General features: G+C 37.6%; 1 protein-coding gene across 8 annotated transcripts in view; it reads right to left on the reverse strand.

The window, feature by feature from the left end:
• The window catches only part of DYNC2I1 (dynein 2 intermediate chain 1), a 52,743-nt gene that overhangs the window by 11,667 nt on the left and 20,583 nt on the right, over positions 1 to 20,493 (reverse strand). For 4 of the 8 annotated variants that reach the window (XM_073334527.1, XM_073334523.1, XM_073334528.1 and 1 more), the window contains 12 exons: positions 19,785 to 19,845; positions 16,045 to 16,110; positions 14,877 to 14,921; positions 14,620 to 14,697; positions 13,243 to 13,447; positions 11,258 to 11,360; positions 8,933 to 9,062; positions 7,937 to 8,048; positions 7,522 to 7,616; positions 7,139 to 7,268; positions 5,962 to 6,134; positions 5,304 to 5,466 (listed from right to left, as the gene is read on the reverse strand). In XM_073334527.1, the coding sequence (XP_073190628.1) occupies positions 5,304 to 5,466; positions 5,962 to 6,134; positions 7,139 to 7,268; positions 7,522 to 7,616; positions 7,937 to 8,048; positions 8,933 to 9,062; positions 11,258 to 11,360; positions 13,243 to 13,447; positions 14,620 to 14,697; positions 14,877 to 14,921; positions 16,045 to 16,110; positions 19,785 to 19,845 (1,361 nt within the window). The remainder of the gene's footprint in view (positions 1 to 5,303; positions 5,467 to 5,961; positions 6,135 to 7,138; positions 7,269 to 7,521; positions 7,617 to 7,936; positions 8,049 to 8,932; positions 9,063 to 11,257; positions 11,361 to 13,242; positions 13,448 to 14,619; positions 14,698 to 14,876; positions 14,922 to 16,044; positions 16,111 to 19,784; positions 19,846 to 20,493) is intronic. The other 4 variants (XM_073334524.2, XM_073334525.2, XM_073334530.1 and 1 more) reach the window with 4 other exon arrangements.

Below are 20,493 nucleotides of genomic sequence, written 5' to 3' on the forward strand. Positions count from 1 at the left end.
CACAGGTCCCCGTGGAATGAATACATACAGCTAGAAGGATCCATACAAGTTACAGTCTCAACGAGGAAAGCAAAAACTGAATAAATATCTAGAACATTTTATGGTTTTTGTGGCTTTAGAATCACAGGACTGGAAGGGACCTCGAGAGTTCATCTAGTCCAGTCCCTTGCACTCATCTAGACCCGTGCTTTTCAAGCTATCTGATGTGGGGGACCGGCATTTTTTTTTCCAATGTGCGCGCAGACCGGCAGCCGATGGCTCGTGGTCCGGCACAGGTCCGCTGACCACCACTTTGAGTAGCACTGATCTAGACCATCCCTGACAGGTGTTTGTCTAACTCGCTTTTAAAAATCTCCAATGATGGAGATTCCACAACTTCCCTAGGCAATTTATTCCAGTGCTTAACCATAAATGGAGTAGAGCGGAAGAATTACTTCTCATGTCTTGCTTGTACACTCTTACTAATACGTCCCAGAATGCTGTTTGCTTTTTTTGCAATAGGGTTACACTGTTGACTCATATTTAGCTTGTGGTCCACTATGGCTCCCAGACCCCTTTCCGCAGTCATTTCCCATTTTGTATGTGTGCAACTGATTGTTTCTTCCTAACGGAGTACTTTGCATTTGTCCTTATTGAATTTCATCCTATTTACTTCCAACCATTTCTTCAGATTGTCCAGATCATTTTGAATTATAATCCTATTCTCCAAAGCACTTGCAACCCCTCCCAGCTTGGTTTCATCCACAAACTTTATAAATGTACTCTCTATGCCATTATCTAAATCACTGATGAAGGTATTGAACAGAGCTGGACCCAGAACTGATCCCTGCAGGACCCTACTCGTTATGCCCTTCCAGAATGACTGTGAACCACTTATAACTCCTCTCTGGGAACAGTTTTCCAACCGGTTATGCACCCACCTTATAGTAACCCTATCTAAGTTGCATTTCCCTAGTGTGTTTATGAGAAGGATAGTTTGCTCTTGTGCCCTTAATAATGTCTCTTTGAAAAACTGCCAACTGTCTTCAATTGTTTTTCCCCTTAGACTTGCTTGCCATGGGATCTTACTTACCAACTCCCTGAGTTTGCTAAAGTCTGCCTTCTTGAAATCCATTGTCTTTATTTTGCTGTTCTCCCTCCTAACATTCCTTAGAATCATGAACTCTATCATTTCATGATCACTTTCACCCAAGCTACCTTCCACTTTCAAATTCTCAACCAGTTCCTCCCTATTTGTCAAAATCTAATCTAGAACAGCCTCCCCCTAGTAGCTTTCTCTGCCTTCTGAAATAAAAATGCCTTTAGACGCCTTCCTTTTATTAAATCTTCAGATATGATATATTCCACCAGCTGTAAACCCAAAACAGTTCATGTTTTTTTTTCAGAATTAAACATAATGTTGACTATGAAAATCTCCAGTGAAAAGGACCATCAACAGTGTTGAGATATACATGAGAACTCTCTTTTGAAAAAGCAACAAGACAATGGACTAAGACTGTATCCCAGGACTATAACCAAAACAACATCTAGCAACGTGAAGGAAGAGTAAATTAGCTATGACTGACCATATAACATTTTGTAATAGAAAATATCACACTGATTAACGTAAAATGGAAATAATGTAAGAATGTTTAAATTTATTTTCATCTTATTTTATGTAAGTTTGAATAATAAAATTATTTTTTTAAAAAATCCACCAGCCTTAAAGTTTAATGGTAAATGAGCCAAATAGTAACTAGAGACAGAGGGGCAGTCAGCATATGGTTAACTAAAACTTACCTTTGCCTTTTGTCTTTTTGATGCCCAGGCTTACTGAACCTCATTCCAGGTTTTGCTCTAGATTGTGCTGTGCTGATAGTGATACATCAACCATGTTGGAACATTTATTTATTTGTTTTGAATCAGATCTAAAACAAAATGACTCCAGAGCTGTGGGTGTCCTTGATACAGACCATACAGGCCTCCAGAAGGGTCATGTAGAAGTGCCATTTTTATTACACTATTGATTTTGTAAAGTTTCTAAAATGTTATAACCATTTGGATTTAAAACCCTTTAAAATAAAATTTAAACTTTACAAAAACATAGTAAAACAAAAACCTGGCACTTACATTACTTCCTTGTTAACTCTACAGCAGCAGGTAATACACATTGTTCCCAGAACGGTATCAGGCACACAAGCTTCCACTTATTTTTTGTACAATGGTGACATTATTAAAGCTGCTGATACTCAAAAAAAAAAAAAAAAAAAAAAAGTAAACAGCTATAATAATTGCAAGCCCCATCAGCATCAACAGAGGAGGAAATTTTTTAATTGGGAAAGACAAAACTGGTAGAAAAATAATTCTTCTAGATAGGTCAAATTTGTTTATGAAAAAGAAAGCAGTACACCAAAAAGAATAATTTTTAATTAGAAAATATTTACCATTTCATAAGCTTTTAGAAGCAAATACATATTTAGAGGAGTCATTTCATTATGTACCCCATTGTCAGAGATTATGATTTCCAAAGATTTGCTGCTGAAAACGAAATTGTCTTCCTTTAACATTAAAGGGATCTGGCTCCAATAAGTATGCAGTACTAAAATCCCTGTGTTGATGAAAGCAATAAGCCACAACAGGATGTACACACTTGGCTACTGGGGCATTGTGCAGCACAACACCAAAGATCTTTAATCACTTAACAATCCCATCAACAGCCAAATAATGTATATCCTAGCATGATTATTACTGTTGGGTATGAAACATTAACAATCATCTAATTTTTAAAAATGAATCCTACATTAAAAAAAATAGTAGCGGGACTCCCTTTGCAATATGATTAGAGGCCCTAAGTAGATTAAAGGTGGGCTGTTACTTTGGACTGACTCCCATTTTGTGGTGCACTGTACCTCTAGATAAAGATTCCTTTTCTGCAGAAAAGGACCTAGGGGTGACAGTGGACGAGAAGCTGGATATGAGTCAGCAGTGTGCCCTTGTTGCCAAGCAGTGTTGCCAGCAGTGTGCCCTTGTTGCCAAGAAGGCCAATGGCATTTTGGGATGTATAAGTAGGGGCATAGCGAGCAGATCGAGGGACGTGATCGTCCCCCTCTATTCGACATTGGTGAGGCCTCATCTGGAGTACTGTGTCCAGTTTTGGGCTCCACACTACAAGAGTCCAGCGAAGGGCAACAAAAGTGATTAGGGGTCTGGAACACATGACTTATGAGGAGAGGCTGAGGGAACTGGGATTGTTTAGTCTGCAGAAGAGAAGAATGAGGGGGGATTTGATAGCTACTTTCAACTACCTGAGAGGTGGTTCCAGAGAGGATGGTTCTAGACTATTCTCAGTGGTAGAAGAGGACAGCACAAGGAGTAATGGTCTCAAGTTGCAGTGGGGGAGGTTTAGGTTGGATATTAGGAAAAACTTTTTCACTAGGAGGGTGGTGAAACACTGGAATGCGTTGCCTAGGGAGGTGGTGGAATCTCCTTCCTTAGAAGTTTTTAAGGTCAGGCTTGACAAAGCCCTGGCTGGGATGATTTAATTGGGGATTGGTCCTGCTTTTGAGCAGGGGGTTGGACTAGATGACCTCCTGAGGTCCCTTCCAACCCTGATATTCTATGATTCTATGATTCTAAGTAGGCCAATTTTCATGTGAGGCTCAGGTAATATTGATAGAATATATACTTTCAACATATAAACTATACTAGTTTAAAATCACTCTATGGTTACTTACCTACCTGATCCTGAAATTAAATCTGCACAAGTAAACTCTTCATTTGTGTGGAATCCCACTGACTTCAGTTGGGCTTTATACGAGTGTAAGGATCTGGCCCTGCTGATCCAATTGCTGATCCTTAGACCCCACACCTGCTTACAAATATGTAACTTACATGCCTTATATAAAACTTTTATAATCTCTGAATTTGGCCCACTGCATTTAAGGAAGCCTAAGAAAATCTAAGTTTTTTTAATCACATGCCAAGGGGTTGGAAGAGGGGACACAGGAAGAAAACCCACTACAGAAGGTGGTAAGGAGATCTAAGCAAAGTAGGTCACACCCACACACTCTTGAACTTACACCTTCCTCTAGCTTCTCAATGTGTAAGTAACACCAACTTTGACTCTATCACACATCAGCAAATGACTGCAAGTAAGTCTAAAGGAATATAACTGAGTCCCCCTTACTCCATCTTACACAGCACCTCTGACTTTGGGCCTGTGTCTCCAAGACACTGGTGTGGGAGTGATGATCCTAAGAAACACATATTTTTTTCAGTGATGTGATCCTTGCTGTGCATTTACCTTGAATCGATGCTATCATAAAAAGCCCGACCTGACAATCAACCCATGTCAAAAGTCACACTCAAATTTTGAACAGTGCTAAACTCACAGATATGAGCAATGCAGGCTTATGTGGAAGTTTACTACGATTCCCTAAGACTTTGTGTTGCTACAATGCCTGATAGATACATGGGCAATAAATGATCATGGAGGAGATAATCCCACTACAAATATTACAGTAATCAGATAAAATTCTGAGGTGATATAAGTTACATAGGTGGGATTTTCAGAAGTATTAGAAGCACAAGTCTCACAGAGAGTCAGTGGGACTTATGCTCTTATGTCACTTAGGTGCTCCTGAAAATCCTGCTCATGTCAATAAAGTGGGGTTATAAATAGGTATAAGAGAAATCTAAGTGTATGCTAAGGTATTATGAGGGAGTCAAAGTGAGTGTAAGGGAGGCTAAATTGATTTAGCTAATGACCTCAGCTGGTCCTTCGTTATGCAACTTAAAGTAACAGGGAAGTACCCTATTTTAACTGACACTCCCCCATTAGGCATGTCTACGCTGTAGCTGGAGTGTGCTTCCCAGAGCAGGTAGACAGACGCTCTAACACACTAAAAATAGCACTTTGGCTGTGGAGGCTTGGGCTAACCACCCAAGTATGTGCCCAGGTGGTTGAGTATGATTATATTCGGGTGGCTAGCCCAAACCACTGCCTGTGGCCACACTGCTATTTCTAGTGTGCTAGCTAGAGCACAGCTAGTGCATGTTTGTCTACCCATGCTGATATGCATGCACCCAGCTACAGTGTAGATATATGCTCAGTTGCTCTCCTGATACACCTCTCTATTCCAATCCTCTAGTGTGTAAATTACAGAAACTGACATTCCTTTACACCCATTACTGACGTGGAACTTTTACCATCTTATATATCACCTCTGATCTGGCTGAACTAGGTTAGCAAGAACTTAACATTTCTTAATTTATGATACCTTCATTGAATATGAAAAGTTGTTCAAGACACATATCATACTAACCAGTAGAAAATGTTGGAGCTCTAAAAATCCAGTCAGTTTCATTTAACTTTATACAGTGATGCATCCTTGAGTCTTCTCGGAGATCCCACACTACCAATGAACCATCCATTGTTCCGGCAAATACTAAAGTTGCCTTACTGGGACTAAAGCAGCAGCATGACACCTATAAGGTAGGAACAAATATACTAGGTTTATAATTGAAAGGGAGCTAAAGGCTTGATCCAGCTCAATATATCTGTGTTCTTCCAACCCACATAAAAGCTAGAGATGCTGCCTCCATGGCATGCCAACATAGGAGGTTTTCTGCAGCCTATCTCCTCTCCAGAGCATTGCTGTATTGTCCCTACCCACAGTTGCAAAGCTGATAGGTATAATTCCATTGCATAGTAATGGCTGGGGAGACAGATGGCTCCTTGAAACCTCTGGCCCAGATTAAAAAAGAAGAAATCTGTAAAATGCAGTCAGGGTGAACGTAGACCCTCTCTCAGCTCTCCAATATCAGAGTGTGGAGTGGAGTGTGGTTATTGTCTCACTCACTGGATTCAACTGTACATGATTTATAAAGAAATTTTATACACTGTACCAGGACAGAACAGCACAATATGCATCCAAAAATCATTCATTCAATAGGCAATTGTGTAATGACTAAGAACTGTACCTCTGCTTCACAAACTAAAACTTTCTGAGGACTGGAAGGCTGCCAGACATTCCATACACATACGATGTACTTCCTGTCCAATTGAATAGCACCTGGCTTTTCAGGTAACCCGTGAACAGAAAGCAATGCCTGCCTCTGAACCTGAGAGACGTGCAAACAGGATACCTTTCGGCCTAAGTCAAAATAAAAAAGGAAAACTTGTTGAACATGAGAGAGAATAATTAGTTGCCACAGCCACAACCTAAGAAATTAACAAGTAATTTCAAAGAAAATTTTAATATTGCTGGCAGAGTGCATTTTCTGCCAGAGCATGAAAGAAGAGGGCATAGGGAGAGGGAAAGAAAACTGTTCTCTCCTGTCCCAAAACTGGCTTTAAACGAGGAAAGTGAACAGGAATGGAGAGAAAACTGAGCCACTGCTCTGCTCAGCTGCCTGGAGGCAAAGAATCTGCAGAACTATTATTTTGAGCACAACCAAGCCCTGGCATTCTCATTAAATGACTATGGTACATGGTGGAAGAGACACTAACATCTCAACCAGAGAATGGGCAATAGAGGGGAGGGTGCAGGATGTAGAAACATAGGCATTTGTCAGAACAAGATTCATTTTTCTGGCATATCTGTTAGAAAATGCAACATTTCATGTTGCAGTAGGTCTTTCCTTCACCCAGTTATGACAGTTTTAGTTTTTTCATTTAAATTTTTGTAGTTTGCATGGAGAAAGACACAGCTTTAGGGTAATACACTGTCTTCCAAGTGTGTTGTGTTCTAAACATATCAAGCCATATTTTAGCAGTGCAACATGGTTATTTTGCCCCACGTAGTCAAAGTTAATTGAGCTCTAACCCCAACATAACTAACCTGAGGAGGATCACTCCATGCAAGGGTGATCTTTCAGAGACAGAAAGCCAGTATATTAAAGAAAAGAAGGTGTGACTCTTGGCTGCATTTTTGGCCTCTTGTGGTCATTTGTAGCCGCAGTCCTCTAAACAAGCATATAGGGAACTGCTCTACATAGAATTACAGCAGGATCAGAGGAATGCAAAAGTGAGCTTTACCGCACCTTTACATCCTGACATGTGCTCTCCACAGATCAATCAAGCACAAATGCTGGCACTTCATGTAAAGAAGAGGAGTTCTATTTGTTCACTAAAAGGTGTGCAATAAAGTTCTCTTACCATGGAGAAAAGGTAGATTAGTATTTAACTGGAAGCAGCTATCACTAATAGACAGACTGGTTTGTCGAGATCTTAGGTTCCACCTGGGTTGTGTTGCAACTCGATCTTCCTCAAGCAAAACAGCAATCACCTTTCAAACATAATTAATTACATTTATAGAAATAAAAAAGACCATTCTTCTATTTCAACTTTGCTATCGGCAACTTTCAAAACTATTTTGATGAGTTTAATAGCTGTTGATCAACTTTTTTCTAACCCTCTGCACAGGGTTGAATCTCACCCGTAATTAATATTATTCAAGGGTACCTAGAAAGGACAGGCGTTTTAAGTGATCCATCTCTCCCACATTTTATATATGCACATTCACTGAGGTAGAAACGTACCTGACAAGCAGACCGGAGGAAGTTTGTTAATCTCTGTGAATCAATCTTAGGTGTTACAGCAATATCTATAGACACATCATTGCTGCTTCTGGGACCTGTAAAAAGACATGAGGTTACAAACAGGCACCAACATACAAAATCAGCTACCAAGGAAGTTCCATGTTCTATGAAACATTTGAGAAAGAGAAGGGATGATAGCAGCCAACTTCTCTTCAGCAGCAACAATGCTGAGTTTGGAGACGCTGCTGGGGGAATACTTCTCTTTCCAGCAGAAGCAGGGATCAATCAATCAATCAATACATAAATAAATAAAGCAGTCTGTCTCATTTCATGATCTAACAGCAGCAATGAAAAAGAAGGAGAGGAAGTTTAAGCATTTAAGGCCCTAAATAAACAAAAGCAAAGGGTTACTCACCTCCAGATACAAGGATACTGTCTCCTGGATGTTGTGTCCATTTTTCTAGAGTCTCTATTTCATCTGTTTGAACGTCTCTCTCAAGATTATCCTCATTGCTCTGAACATATGCCTAAATACGAAGTTAAAATTATGAACATGACGATGCCAACTCTGAGCACTTTCTTGCTGCCACCAAATAGCTAAAACTTAACTTGAACAGTAATTTTTAAAAACTATTAAATTCAGTATTACTGTCTTCTGTTTGTCAGTTAGTTTCTAAATACATACACATAATGTGCTACATATTAAATTGAGAGTAAATGTATTTTTAGGTTTCAGAGTAGCAGCCATGTTAGTCTGTATTCGCAAAAAGAAAAGGAGTACTTGTGGCACCTTAGAGACTAACCAATTTATTTGAGCATAAGCTTTCGTGAGATACATGGAATGCATCCGATGAAGTGAGCTGTAGCTCACGAAAGCTTATGCTCAAATAAATTGGTTAGTCTCTAAGGTGCCACTAGTACTCCTTTTCTTTTAATGTATTTTTAATTATTCATGTTTAAAATCAAATCTTTGAACACATCTACCAACAACATTCCAGAAGACACAGAACAGACAAACTATTTTAATGCTTTGACACACTTAGTTCAGGATAAATATTGAATCTCTTGCAAATATTCTGAGGACTCCTGTGGTTTTGCAGCTGTCCTTTATGTTAATAAGCACTAGTCATCTAAAAATGTTTATGAATGTATTATGTATTGCCTTGCTTCCTGTTGCCATTGTACTTTTTTTCCCACTATCCTCCCACTTCATATACAAATTCCTCTAAAAACTACAGCGCTACTGACTGTTTAGGCTCATTCCTGACATGGTTTTTCTCTTGTCAAAAGTAATTAAAGTGTTGACATTTACCACCCTCCTAGCTAATGTAACCAATGGAAGGAAAATAATTTTTCAGGATAAGAATCTCAGTTTTCAGGATTTATATTGTCTTAAAAGTCAGGTACTTGCCTGTTTAGTGTTTGTTTTCCCAAAGTTCCTGATGTACATGTCATATTCATTCACTGGAGGCAAATCCAGTAAAGAAAAACTGACTGAGAAATCCAGGTCAATTAGTCGGAGCAGTTCTGAACTGCGCTTCCTTTACAATGAATTACAAAACAGAAAAAGAGTTAAGATGCAAAATCTATATGAACCCATGGCAATTTAGAGGAAAATGGCATTACACAATAATGTACTACAGATCTAGCAATCTATTCACCCCTCCAAACAAATGCATGGAGTCCCAGATCAATGCCCATTGATATTAAAATGTTTATCCGTGTAGATACTCATACAAGGAATGGCAACATTAGGAATCTAGTTTATTGTGACATTAAGGTAAAGATCATATATGACTTCCAAGACCTGACTGCAAATCTAGGGAAACTTATACTACTAATTACAGGTATACATAAACCCAAGCTTTTTATAGCCTAGGGAGTGTTTGTGTCCAACTATTCAAAGTGACAAGTTAAGTTACAGACCTTACTGAAAAGCTATGAAAAACTACGCTTCCTGTGATATAACAGATGCACTTTACGTTCTTCAAATAGTTAGGATGGTGGGAAGTACTCCTAAAGCCATGCCAAATATGTTAATGATATTCACAATTTTTTCTGTGTACACACAGGGTAATCTACACAAGCTGTGACAGCAAGACTCCCAGCCTGGCTAGCGCTTAGGCTCTGAAGCCCATGCCCCTCCCTATGCTTCAGAGCCTGAGTTCCATCCTGACCCGCAACGTCCACACAGGTATATTTAGTGCAGCAGTGCAATTCCGAATTTGTTGACCCTGTCTGAGAAGCTCTCTGCTGCGGACTGTATAGACAAACCCACACTATTTAGATTCTATAGAACAGAATTGATTGTTCTTTGTTACACTTACTCAAAGAAATTATTTTAATATTTCTTTAATATAAAACAAAGCATACAAAAGGGATTTAATTTAAACCAAATAACTGAAGTTGATAAAGCAATCCATCACATGTAAAATAAAATATTATATAAAATATTATTTATATATAAAGTAATTATATATCAGGATGGATAAAAATCAATGTTTTTTTTCAATTAAAAATCGGATTTTTTTAATTTAAATCGGATTTTTATGATAAAATCAGGAAAAGCCTATCTAAAGATTTTTGAGGAAAAGCCTATCTAAAGATAGTTTTAATTAAGATACATTATAGCTCAAAGATATCTCATCAAGGAATAGGGATTATAAATTCTAATTCTATAGCATGAGACAATATATTCATGGAATGTTTAAGAAAAGTTTTGTAAATGAGTTCCAATAGTTTATGGATTAGGCACCCAATCTCATGGGGTTCCACAGGCTTCGGTATGGATTATTTAGGTTAATCTTTCTATATACACAATGGGAATCAGTTCTCAGACTAGACGACACCATCAGAGATGCTTAGTTTTGCAGTTCTCAAACTGTGGATTTGCATCTCCAGAGGTAACATGATTATTAACAGCAAAAATGTTTTAAAATAAATAAATAAATAAATAATATATAGAGAGGTGAGAAATAAGAGACCTCAACTCTATAGTACCTCTGCAAATTTGTGTACACAGAGTCAATCCCTTACCTCTCTCTAAAAGTGCAAAGTTTCAAGAAGTACAATGAATAGAAGATTGTTGGGGGTGGAATAGATCTGGACAAGGAGAAGAAGGCTGGAGATAAATGTGAGAAGAGAGGGACATATGCTTGTTTTGTTAAAATATTATATGTTTGCTGTTGAAGAAAAAAATCCAGAATACTTAATGTCGTTGTTTTAGTTAAATAAAACAATTTAAATGTCTCTCTGGTGATGTTCTCCTCCTAATACAGCATGGCAAGAAAATCCTCCAAATATTAATGATTAACCTGTTGAATTGGAGATAGTTCACCTCCCAATGACTTCATAAATATCTGCTTCAATTACCTTTGGTAAATGAAATAACCAATCATTCATTTTCTGATATAGCTGTAAAACTAATCTGAAAAGTTTTCAAAATAAAGAATTGTTTACAAATGTATAGTGTATACCTACTAAAAATGAAACCTACATCTATCTCTGAGTTGTGAAGAATATGTTTATAACAACCAACAAGAATGCACTTTTATGTAGAAAGCCATAATTAAATCGAGTCTTCCGGACTAGTGATTTAAATCATGATTTAAATCAAATCAACCCTGTTGCATATAAAATATTACTAAGAGTATTTCAAACATTATGAAAAGAATTTACATTTTAGATGGTGAGCTGCCTAAACAGCTACATGCAGTGAATTTTTAATGCTGCTTACTTCTGTTTACTGGCCATATTTCGGTTACTTTGCCGCTGGTTTGCTGTTTCAAAATCCATGAACATTCCACAAAGAGATCCTCTGGCAGGAGAATCTTGCCTTTCTGTATGATATTACAAAATTTTGTGAGTGAAACTAATAAAACATTAAAATGTCAGATAACTGGAGTTATAGCAATCAACAAAATGTGTTATGATGTGCAGATGCTAAAGATTAATTATGCAGGTAAGGATATATTTGCAGGAAAAGGAGTGGTGCACTGGGTATCAAAACTTTATCAAATATAAAGCAACTAATCTTTTTTCCTTTACTGCTGGTCCTTTACTATTCAGATTTTCATTTCTCTTAAAACTGTCCCTTCTTTTCACCATGAAGAATTCCCCAATGTACATTAAGAGTTCAAGGATCAGCGACAATACTCTGCCTTTAAGATGGCCCTGTTCAAATAGTGATTATTAGGTCAGATTCACCCAAGCTGGCAGAAGGTGGTATAAACCACTTCCCAATAGGAGGTTGGCCTCTACAGCTGAGGCGGAATCACTGGTTGAGAGGAGACATTGTAGCCCTTTGGGGACATAAGGCACAAGCTGAAACCTGCTGCTCTAAAGCCAGTCTAGTCAATGAACCAACTAAAGAGCTAGAATCCATGAACTCTTAAATTTTAGTTCCAGCTCTGCCAATGACTCACTATGTGGGCTTTGAAAAGTCAATTGACTTCCGTGTCTGAATCAATGTCAGAGTCGACAATATTTAGCTATCTTAGAAGAAGATTGCTAAGATTTGTTAGATAATGTTTGTATAGTGCTTTTAAAATGTAAGATGCTATAGGAGTGCTAAGTATCACTGCTATAGTGATCTGTAGTTTACATTAAATCAGAATGATTTGTCAAAATACACAGAATACTGTACAATTTACAATAAATCAAAATTTGTGCAGCAAGTATTATAAGGGAACTTACAAATCTGATCTATACAAGAGCATACATTAAAAGCTGACGCAGGAATGGTGAGCTTCTGCAAGAAATATAGGAAATCTGCACTGCAATATACTGACTCTTATACAGAAGGCTCTCACAAAACCTGCCCTCTTTTAAGCTGTGTCTGCACTAAAAATTAGGACCCATATTTCCACATTTATTGCCTTTTAATAATTAGATCAAATCTGCTCAGTTTACACATAAGAAGATGATTTTTCTAACTGCCAAATTACTACTTACTCAACCTGTAATCTGATTCTGTAATCAGATTTTAGTTAAAAATGCAGTTGATGTTGCATTATCTAGAGAGAAACTCAGTCACTCTTCCATAGCTGTATTTGCCCTGAAGTACCAAGAGGAGTAAAAAATAATAAAAGCGCTTCTTATAGACCCAATCCAGCATTGTGATCTGCATGGTTAGACTGTGTGAAGGTGAATCGGGGCCTTATGGCGGACATAGTCAATAAACTAAGCAGATCTGTCGAGGAAGAGGTTGTCATTTTACATAGTCACTTTTCACAGCAAAACTATACTTTAAAGATGAATTATAAACCAAAAATAAAAAATCGTGTTTGTGTTCTTTTATATTTTGGTTATTTTTTCCACCAGTAAAATATTTTTTTTTCCTCTTGTTTTTAACATAAAAAATATCAGGTCCTGACTTCTCTTCTTCTGTTGGAGGACTTGTTAAGACCTTTGAAAGACTGGGAGGGCGACATCATAGGAAGCTGAAACATGATCTGCAGCTCTCCCAGCCCTCCAAATGAGGGAACAGGGTTATTAAGTCTCGGCCTTTATACTTCACATTTGAATTCATTAGTAATATCTCTGAAGTTTTGGTTAGCTATTTTAAAGTTATGCTGCTTAGCCACAAAGCTAAGTGATTTACTCAGAATACTAGTTTTTTGCCTTTAATGGAGATCTTTAGAGCAAGCAGAAGTATCTTGTTTGCACAAAAGCTGCAATGCATTTAAAAACAACACTTAGAAGATGAGCTCAATCACATACCTATGTTTGGTTCCTTTTCATGTTCTTTTTGAATTTGCTTTGGTAGTAAGGTACCAATCCTCTCATTTTCTGCATTAATTGCTCTTTGAATTTCTTCTATTTCTGATTTTTTGGAAACAGAGATCTCTCTTAGTCTTTCTTCTGAGTCTCTAGCCTCACTATCATTGTCTTCATCATCATCGTCATCAAAATCATCTACATAATCCTTTAAAAATAACACTACTTTTAATAAATGTTAAACAGAAATGAAATCAAAAAATTTAAATCATACTACTGGTGCCTGTGTCAAAATACTTTTTGTCTTTTTTTAAAGATGCATTTAAAAAAAAAATCCTACAGCTCAATACAATGAAGAGCAAAAAGAGTTCAAGAGCAATGATGCATGAAAATGGCCATAAATCCTCTGATCAGGAGTAATTTTAAAAAATAATTCTTTGATTTAAATAAATTACGTTCTCTTAAATGCTGTGATAAGCTTATCTGGATTAGCCATACCCAGTGTCTTGGAACAGAAAAACAGTACCTTTTTTTTTTTAAATCTTTTAAAGTGCGTATCATAACAATGTATGTGCTGGTGTGTGGTGCTGTAACTGTTTTATGGACATTTGTTTAAGCTGAGATGCATAACTCTTTGTGGCTTTGCACCTATGAGTAGTCATCCCCAACTCGTGCCAATAAAACCTTTATACCAGCACACACCATTATGTAGTCTATAACAATATGGCATAAAATGGTCATATTAATGATGGAATAAATATATCTATTTCTGCAACCAATGAATAAAATGTACTTATTTTGCATCTTTCACCTCATCTTCTCTTTTCCCACTAATCTATATATGCTAGGACTGTGATAATCCAAACTTTTTAAACACTTCCTAACAGCCATCATTTAAAAAAAATAATCTAGATTCCCAAACCTGCAAAGACTTAGGCCCATATTTAACTTCAAGCACAAGAGTTGTCCCACTGAAATCAAAGGAGATATACCATATATACACACAACTTGAAATTATGGTTTTGACAGAAATCAATGGGGCCAAGATTTCACACACAGACCCTAGATGACCACAGTCCACAATTTGGTTGGACATAGCTAGTAATAAAGGTCCTTGAGGTACACTTTTTTACTTTACACAACTTTCTTGGCTAAATTCTGGTAAATAGAGCTGGTAACCTTATTTTATTCTTCAAACCAAACTGCAAGTCCAATAAAAAAAATTAATATAATTTTTGTAAATTGCTACACTGAACACATTTTGGTGACCTACTGACATGTCAGACATACATGTCGAATTTAAGTTTTTCTTATAATCAGCAGTCCGTAACAAGTGAGTAGGCCAAAATTCAAGACTTTTACTCAAAAAGGTTTGAATACCTGAAATCTAGTAAGACAGAATGATGATCCTTTGAAGACTCTGAATGGAAAGTCAAAGTTGCCCCTCCTGTTTTCTCCCTACCCCCAGACACAGAAATTTGACTTGATTAAGATAAAAGCCTGGCAAGAAGTCTGAAAGGGCCACAATGTTACCAAAAAAGTAAAAGCATAAAACACAAACCATGTTATATTTGTTATTACAGCAAACAACAAGATACACTTATGAATGATTACAAAAGGAATAAACTTATACATACTTCAAAATCATCTTCATAATTTGTCAAATAGTTATCACTGGTTTCCTAGAAGGGGAAATATAACAGTATAATAAATTAAGCCATTATATAAAACTTTACAATACACTGATCTTTTATTTGCCAGAACATAAATAGTGAATGGCTTAATTGTTATGTTCTCTAATGAAATTGAAAAATATATTTATAAAACTAATTACTATGAAGTCAGATCATAAATGGAATTACAGAAATATGTAGTAACAGGCGGTGATGATTGATTTACAATAACAACAACACAAACAAACCACAACTGAATCACATTCTATGAATAACAGCTTCTTTTCTTATGATTGTTTGGGGGGAGATTAAATGTGCTGGTTTCAACAAAGCCCCACACAAAGTTACTGTAGCTTTTATATTGGTATAACAACAGAATAAAACTGCCTTATTTCTCAGAGAACTAGACCGGAACATTCCTTATACACTATGTTAATTATAATGGGGTTCAAAGCTGATTAGTAATAAAGTAATCCAATTGTAAATTTGAACTAGGAAAAAGAGAGCCACAGATTAGTGGGCAAACAACAAATCTTCATTTGATAATAACTTAATCTAACAACATTACAATATCAGCTAAAAGCAATACTGAATTTACTGAGAGAATAGTTTATTCTTACTAAAATGACTGACAAGAAGTAGCTGTGCCTGCTGTCCTTAACCCATTGCCCTCCAAAAGCCACCATTTCTCTAAATACCCGTGTCTGCTTTTAAAAAAAGCAATGAGCGACCAATTTATTAATTTTTTATAGCTATGCTCCCCCCCTTGCTATTCTGTTTTATTTATTCATAACTTTTACTATCAGAATGAAAGGGATTTTAAAAGATTTCAAAACAATAAAATTGTGCATTTGTGAAAAAATGTACAACACCAGCACTTTTGATAATTCACATCAGTGGCCTACAAGTTAGTGGGTAGGATCAGGTATTTTTAGTGCAACAAAAACCTAGGTCTCTCTATAGCTGTGCCAGTTTTTGAAAATCTCATACTAATTAAACTGCATAAAAATACTATGCAGAATTGTATTGAAAAAAACAACAAAAAATGGAATTTAACTCACAAGGAAGGCTATTTGATATTTCCATGCTCTCAAGAAATCAAGAGAAAATAAAAAATATCAATTGTGCTTACAAGTTCTTCCTCACTTTTTTGCCTCTGCATAGGTTTCCATGCTGACACATGTTCACCTTGGTGTTGCTAATGAATCAAAATATAAAAACAATAAGAGAAAAGAAATGAAATGTGGCCCTGAACTAAGTAACTGAAAGAACCGATTGTAAATATATTAGTATTAATAATTCTTAACACTAAGCATTATATCATGCTTGCAATCTTCAATGTATTTTATAGACATGAAAGGCTGGCTGAGTCAAACCTAATACAGCCATCCAGAGTAATAAGCGGTAGTAAGATTCCAACCCCGCCCCCTTTACAGCTTTGTTAAAGATGTCTGGATTTTGGGTCCGATACATCTGTGCAGTAGGGGGCTGCACACCAGCTGCTTCTCCAGAGAGCAAACAGGTGTGGGAACACACTCACACTGCCCAAAGGTAGTGGCTCGGAAAATGAAGGAAAGAAAGCTACACTCATTTAAGAGCTGCTAATAATTACCTTACACACACACACACACACACACAGAGTAACAGCTAGTCTACACTAGAAGTGCTACAGTGGCACAGCTGCCCTGATGCAGCTGAGCCGCAGTAGCGTGTCTGGTGAAGACTCTCTATGCCAACAGGAGAGAGCTCTGCCGTTCTCATAAAAAATCCACCTCTGCAAGAGGTGGTAGCTATGTCAGCAAGAGAAACTTTCCTGCCAACATAGTGCTGTCTATACTGGTGCTTAGGTCGGTATAATTTACGTCACTCAGGGGTGTGGATTATTCATACCCCAGAGTGACTTACATTATACTGAAGTAAGCTCTAGACCAAGCCTAAGAAGAATTTGGGGGGAATCATGATGCTAAGTCAAAATTCCTCCCAAGACTGTTCCTAGGGCAGTGTATATTATGCACCTCTCCTCCCACAAAGCTGTGTCTAAGGGTACAACCTAGCTTGGAGTAACTAAAAATAAAAATGTTTATGAAAACAAAGCTTGAAAGAAAATGACAAAAGGTATGTGATCACAAATTTTAAAACTGTAATAATGCACTCACACAAGGGGGCAGTGTTAAGCTTAACACTACAGCCTTAATCTTTCACTGCTGAGTACTTACTGTAAAGTTAAGACTGCACAGTAACACAATTTTTGTGTATGTAATGTCTTGCTTTTCCATGAGGCAAAGGAAAAGACCAGAAAAATAAATTACTTACCCTACAGTATATGTGGTTCTTCTAAATGTTGCAGTCGGCATGGATTCCACTTTAGGGGCACGTGTGCCTACTGTATGTGAGATTGGAGTCTTGTGAATAGCAGTGCCTGTTGGGGCCATGCTCATGCCCTGTGCCTTGTCATGCTTTCATATGGTGGGATAAAGGGCGGGTGGCCACAACCTTCCCTCAGTTCCCTCACAATTCGAAGCCCAAGTTTCTGAGGACTCAGAATTCCAGCCAGAGGTACAGACCAGTGGGTCAGGTACTTGCCAGGCTCCACCTCACTGCCACAGATGGCAAGAGGGAACTGTGGGAGGGCTGCGTTCACTCCACCCTCTATGCCTTTGCATAGGAGCATGAGGAGACACAGGGCACATCCAGAGCCCTGACTGACACTGCTATTCAAAAGACTCTGATCTGGTATACATGAAGCACATATGCACCTAGAGTGAGTTCTACACTGATACATACTCAAAAAAGTTCCTATTCCTGCCTGGCCTCTTGGGCTTTATTACCAACTGGTATAGTTTAATGCAACCATGAGGCCACACTAAGTTACATCTGGAACCAAGTCAGGCATCATGGAGCCAGTATTGGAGGAGACCAGAGATCCTGCACCAAGCACAGTTTGATCAGATCCAAGCTTCAAGGCCACAGTACCTACAGCAACATTGGCTTGTCCACACTGTACATATGTTCTATTTCTATTGTTTGTCAAGTGTATCTCACAAAATACTACATAAGTGCCAGGTGAGAACATTTACACTCCTGAAGGAACCTTTAGCTTTATACTTTCCTCAATGTTTTATGACCTGACTTTTAAAAAAATAAACAGTGTAATCTTAATGTTGCATTAAAAAAAGGTTTGCATTCAATATTCTATTAAAATCCACTTACTAAAATTATGTAGATTACTTACAAATGGCTCTGGTTCATAAATGTTTCTTTTTTAATCAGTTTACAATACATCCTTGACCATCATTCTTTACTTCTGGCCTGAACCAGATACACTTTGATCAATGGAAGTCTATCCATTGACTTCAGTAGGTGTTGGAACAGGATCTACTTGCCAAAAAGTAGGGACCATAATTCTACATATGTAGATGCCAGCACAGTATTCCAAAACAGAATTTTAGATTTATTGGATGCTTCCGAGATATAATCTCAACATTGCAGAATTCTATCCTCTGTAATCTTGCTGTTTGAAATATGCTAAAAATGTCTCAATAGTTAAAAGTTCTGTCTTGGTGAGTTACTGGTACACAAACTTGAACAAAATAAGTAAATAACTGTTATGGTATCCGTTCTGGAAAATTCCTCTAATTTATTTTGATCCACATGAGCCCTGATCCTATTCTTTGCATACTTTCATTTTTTTTTATCATCCCTGTGGCAACTATTTTACTGGATAGTTATGAATTACATTGAGGGTCTCATGACAGATAGAATAAGATGTTAATTTCTTTCTATTTAGCTAAAATCACATTTTCTCTGCTTATAACAACCGCTTAGAGGAAGAGTGGAATTTTTATATTGTATATAAGTAAATGGGTTTTTCTTGTAATGTATGGTTAGAAACTTCTCCCACCTTTGGGGGGATTTTTTCCCCAAATGTGTAAGATTTTGAAAAAATTTTGAGTAAAGGTGGGATTCACAAAGACACTTAGGAACCTACACCCCAGAGTTAAGCAGCTAGGCCTGGGGAATAGGTACTTAAGTCCCCATTTTAGGCTCCACTGCAATCCATAAAGTGCCTACCAAACTCTGCAGGTGCCTAAATTTTGAGGGTAAAAGTTCCCTTGACACCGAAATTTCTGCCTCTGGGCATATCATTAGGTGGCAGGGGGTGGGAGGGGAAGAATTACTCTGTAGCCTGATGGTTAGGACACCCATCTGAGCTGTGACAGACCAAGGGTCCAGCCCCCTGCTCCACTTATTCTTTAATTATTTATCCACAGTGGAGTAGCTTCAACAGGAGAAATTGAGGGTGCACCATATCAGACTACCCAACAGCTCAATGGTTAGCGCACTCTCCTAAAAGGTGGGAGATCCCTGTTCAAATCCTTTCTCCCCCTCAGGAAGAGGGGGGAATTGAGCCTGGGTCCTCCCAGGTCCCAGGTGAGTGCTCTAACCTCTGACCTAAATGTTATAAGATAAATTTCACCTTCTCCTCCTCCAGCTGTTTTGTGTTCAGTTAGGAACCTGTCTGACATTCTTACAAGAAACACCTTAGGTGCCTAAGCCAACAAACTCCAGGAAACAAATTCCTGGTTGTGTATCACTAGCAGAAATAAGCACCTCCCTGCGGCCTGCACTTAGGCACCTATCTCTGTAAGAGGGGCACACTGATAAAGAATAAATCAATTTTCCTATACTTCATCCTGAAACATCAAAGTTATTTAAGAAATCTTTAATATATATACAAATTACCATATCTACTTTAATCATGTCATTGTGTTGTGATAATTTTTAGTTGCATTACATATAGTAACTACTATACTATATCACTAATTCTAACAAAATCCCTGTATTCTAATACTCCAAAACAAATAGTTTTACCCTTTGGCTCGTGTCCTCTTTTTTTTCCCTTTCAATGCTCTTTCCTTTATCTGTTGCACTCCTAGAAATAAACGGAATATCACTATGAATCTGCATTAAGTCAGAGGAAAATATTGTGTTGGGGGAAAACAGTTATTTTATATTAAAAAGTACTGAAGCCTTACAATAAACTTCAATACTTCAGCAAACAAAACCTAACAGCCATTGTATTCTGAGTTTCTTTCTGCAGGCCTCCATGATGATGTGAGCCAAGAGCCAAGTGATTAATCAGCAAACAATTGCACACACACTGCCCAGATATACTGCCTGACATGTCCTATTGCTATCCTTGAGTGGTAATTATAGACAAAGTTAAGAAGAAAGAGTTAGTCCTGTACATTTACCGAGTATTACTGACATCATTGTCAGTAAATCAAAAATGGGCCAAGCCTGGCAATGTTCTTTTATGCTGGAGGTAAGAGATTTACATTCAAACTTGGTCCTTCATTTTGGGGATAGAAGTGAGGAGGCACCACAGTCAGCCCCTGAAGAAGGAAAGAAAAGCAATAATTTGTGCTGCTCTTTAACTGTCCCTCCAATTATTCTGGATGCACAGTTTATGGATTTCAAATGAAGAAAGTCCACTCCCCTTCAGCCAAAGTAACAGGACAGTTCTTGAGACATATTATGGAACAGACTTACGGGTATGAAGAAAGAGAGGAGATAAAAT

This window comes from Lepidochelys kempii, chromosome 2, assembly GCF_965140285.1.
Source record: "Lepidochelys kempii isolate rLepKem1 chromosome 2, rLepKem1.hap1, whole genome shotgun sequence".
In the NCBI taxonomy this organism is placed as follows: domain Eukaryota; kingdom Metazoa; phylum Chordata; order Testudines; family Cheloniidae; genus Lepidochelys; species Lepidochelys kempii.